General features: G+C 36.5%; 1 protein-coding gene across 7 annotated transcripts in view; it reads left to right on the top strand.

The window, feature by feature from the left end:
- Dock3 (dedicator of cytokinesis 3) overlaps positions 1-4,261 on the top strand; it is a 405,059-nt gene that overhangs the window by 218,907 nt on the left and 181,891 nt on the right. For all 7 annotated transcript variants that reach the window (XM_026779352.1, XM_026779351.1, XM_013346561.2 and 4 more), the window contains exon 8: positions 3,825-3,866. In XM_026779352.1, the coding sequence (XP_026635153.1) occupies positions 3,825-3,866 (42 nt within the window). The remainder of the gene's footprint in view (positions 1-3,824; positions 3,867-4,261) is intronic.

The raw sequence follows: 4,261 nt of genomic DNA, 5'->3' as shown, positions 1-4,261 counted from the left end.
TAAAAAAAAAGAAAAAATGTAAATCACCTAAGGTAATTCACACCTTTAATCCCAGCAGAGGTAGGCAGATCTCGGAGTTCAAGGCCACCCTGCTAGACAGAGTGAATCTCAAGAGATCTAGGGCTACATAGAGAAATCCTGTCTCACAAAACCAAAAGAAAACAATTAAACAAAGGTCATTAGAAAAAATATGGTATAGAAGGAAGGGGAAATGAAAAAAAGAAAGTGGGACATGAAAAAAAAGAGTCAAAGAACAGAGAGAACTGCTTTGAAATGATATCTTTTTGACCTGAGGAGGATATTGCCCCATAAACTCTCAAGCTATGATTACTTATAAAAGACTTACACAAGTCAACATACCAGCATGGTTGGGTATAGAACACAAAAACTTCTGCCCCTATTTTAGAAGCTACAGGCAGTTGATAACCATCGAGGAAATGAGAATTGAGCCCTCAACAGGTTGCCTATACTCAAGTGGTCAGTTCTAGTCCCATGTATATATAGGCAACAATAATAGACTCAATAGGATATAAACAATGCACACCCACAAAACAATTATAATTATAGTAGAAAAGGACATGAATTTGAAAACAGCATCAAAATAAGATGCAAAAGGATAAGGTAGGTGGGTTAGTGGTTAAGAGCATTTACTACTCTTTCAGAGGACTCAGTTTTTATTCTTGGCACCTGCCAGGGTGGCTAATAGTGATTTGTAACTCCAGCTCCCAGATATTTGATGCCTCTGGCCTCCGTGGGAACCTGCAGTCATGGAGACACATATACCTACATGTTTTAAAATCATAGAAAAAAGAAATTGTAAGACAATAAAAGTAAAAGAGAGAAGTTACAAAGATGAGCGTTTTAATCTCAGTATAATGGGATTAATGGACTTTCAGAAAGAAAAAACCACACACACACACACACACACACACACACATATATATATATATATATATAATTTATTTTTTATTTTATGTGTATTGTTTTTTTGCCCGCATGTCTGTGTTGAGGGTGTCAGATCATCTGAAACTGGAGTTACATGCAGGCAGTTAGGAGCTGCCATGGAGTCGCTGAGAATTAAACCCGGTTCCTCTGGAAGAGCAGCTCTTAAACCCTGAATCATCTCTCCAGCCCCAAGAGTCACAATTGTTAACACTGTCTCCAGTGTATACATCAAATAGTTAGTTATATTATTAATACTGTGTCCAAAGATGCATAGGTTTGTTTTCTTATTGGTATATTTGCTAGACTAAATGGACTAGAGATTGTAAAGGTCTGGAAACATCTCAACCAGAGAAAAATTGGCAGGAGGAGTAATGTAGTCTATGAATTTCATAATTTCTTAGTGTTATTTTCATATTTATACTATTAGAATGAAAAGATAAATAGAATAATAGTTTGCTTCCTTGTAAGCTCATAGTCTAAAGTTAAGTAGTAAATATGGAAACATTAATGAATTAAAGTTCTGATACAAGTGATGACTGCCACTAAGAGGGAGGTTTTTTCAAACCTGTTTGTTTTGTAAAGTTTATTTTATCGTTGAAATTAAGCCAAGAGCTTTGTGCATGTTAGATAAGTGCTCTATCATTGAGTTATATTTCCAACCCTTAAAGGTTTTAAAAACTAATTCATATATCAAGTTTTCTTTTGTGAATATAGATTCTGTGAATAATTTACCCAGTTATTAGATACCTGATTTTATTACTTTAATATGTATCATAGGAAAATAAAGTTTCAGGAACAGACATTAATAGACAATTGTAATTATCTAATGTTGCTAATAATGTACATAGATTATTATGCGTGACATTTAATTATTTAATTTTAACTAATTATTATAGTTAAATGTATTTGAGTGAAATGAAGTAATTCAACTGGAATAATAATTTTTATCTTGGTATATGAAGCACTGAATGAGTTCTGCTACATACCTTTAGGGTGGAAACAATTATTAAGAGTTTACTAGTACCACATAGTAACCGTTAGTGATTTTGTGATGTCATGATGCTCTTGAACAGGATTTACTTTTCAGCATGATTGACTTGTCCCCGTAATATACCTGTGAGAATAATACCAGTTAAAGGAATAATAGGAATATTAGATATAATTGCAATTATCCATTTCTAATATGATAGGTACTATATTGAGTTAATCCTTTTATAATATTATTGGTACTGTATTGTGTTAACCCACATAAATTTCTGTGAAGTTGATTTAAGCCCAAATTTTATAGACAAGAAAATACCCATCTAGTAAACATGAGTCAAGATCCAAAACCAGAACTAACTTCTGTAATTAAATTCCTAACTTACAATAGAATACTAATTCCCACTATGTAATTTGAGCCTCAAAAGACTTTCCTAGGGGATCCCTGAAGTTCACTGGTCAGCAGGTCTAGCCAGCTGGGCAAGTTTCAAGTTGACAGAGAACCCTAACCTGTCTCAGAGATGAAGGTGAAGAACAACTGAAGAAGATATTCAGTATTGACCTCTCTCTTATATGTATACGTGCACACACACACACCTGAACCAGCGTTCTGGGAAAGATGAAACAGGTTCTTACCTTTTATATTGGAGGGAAATTTTTATTGGAAAGATTGAGTTTTCTAAAAAATTTCACAGCCTAGGTGTGGGGGAAGAGCCCCCCCCCAGTGAAGGAGCTGAAGCCCCTTCACATACTCTCACCCTCCTTACTGTCATCGTGTTCCAGTTCCTGCTTGGATTCCATTTGAGCAAAGCAGTTGCAATGTTTCTGTCTCAGAAATGTGACATGCATGTTAAGCTTGGCTAAATACTCAAAGATATTAAGAATTTGAAAAGGCCTTGGAAGCCTAGAAGAAACATCCTAGTTCCTGATGCCTACCCCAGCATTGCATTTGAATCCACTGGTTCCACCTGGGGGGGGGGGGGGGGGAGAGTTGTACTGCTTCTCCGCTGCCCCTCTACTGCCAAGATGCCTGTTGCTCCTCTCATTTGCACTTTTGCAGGGGGGGGGGGGCTTCTTCCTTTACAGCCTCATCTCAAAGCTTTTGTATTCCTCTTCAGCCTCAAACCCTGTGTGTTGCCTCAGAGCCAACATGGGGCCAGAGCTTAAGAGTCAGCCCTTGTATTTCCAGAGCCTTATTTCCTGTATCTTCCTCCCAGCTATTCAGAGGTTCCAAGACAGGAAATATGATGCTGGATTAGCAAGCACAGCCTTTAATTAGAAGTAGTTTACATGTCTTTTGGAATTCCTACCACTTACTGTCAAAAGAAAAATAGAACTTTGGATAGCTGATCCAAGAAATAATGCTGATTTCACTGTCTAGCAGGTACTGTGGATATTGTTAGATATTTATTGTTTCAAAGTACTTAAAATTAGTTTCTCAAAAAAAAAAGTTTACAGCCTATGTGATAGAACTTAAATTGTAGTCTTTATCTTATAACTTCAGCCAGTGATAAGGAACAACATAGAAAGATGTTTGTGAGATTTTGTTAAAGGGCTGCATTGTAGAAAGCCTGAAGGAACTTCATCCATCAGCAAAGAGAATTATATAAAGTGAGAGAGACTGCCAAATCAGAAGTCTGGTAACAAGTAACCACCTACATGTGGCCTTTGTACAAAGGGCTTTACATATGGGCTTTACCATCTTCTTATGTAACCTTCAGCAAACCAGTCCTTTACTCTTGAGCTTTAGTTGTCTCTATAAAATATGAATAACAGTGATTTAAGTGAGATCATGATTATAATAGGCATAGTAGACTGCCTAGGTAAGAGAGATACTTAATAAGCGTTAGTTTCCTCCACCATAGAGTAAATCTTTCTCTATTTCGTTCTTTCCTTAGCATTTATCTAGCCGCCAGAGTGTACAGCAGAGCACATCTCAAGTAAGTGTCTTCCTCAAACCTCCCACTTTTGTCGTTTAAGTCTTTCTTTTATAAGATCATACATGTGGAAACACCAAGAAAGGACAAACACCATTTTCTTCTGGGAGGTGCACTTTGTAATTAAAAATTTTAGGACATATATGAAATAATGGGTTTCTTTCTTTCTTTTTTTGTTTTTTGTTTTTTTGTTTTTTGGTTTTTCAAGACAGGGTTTCCCTTTGTAACAGTCCTTGCTGTCCTGGAGCTAGCTCTTCTAGACAAGGCTGGCCTCGAACTCATAGGAATTCATCTGCCTCTGCCTCCTGAGTGCTGGGATTAAAGGCGTGTGCCACCATAGCCAGGCCGACATAATGGGTTTCTTTAAGACATTTTCTTTTTTTTCTTTTTTTCTTTTT

Source organism: Microtus ochrogaster, chromosome 5 (assembly GCF_000317375.1).
Source record: "Microtus ochrogaster isolate Prairie Vole_2 chromosome 5, MicOch1.0, whole genome shotgun sequence".
Taxonomy (NCBI): domain Eukaryota; kingdom Metazoa; phylum Chordata; class Mammalia; order Rodentia; family Cricetidae; genus Microtus; species Microtus ochrogaster.
This window is presented reverse-complemented; position numbering and strand designations above follow the sequence as displayed.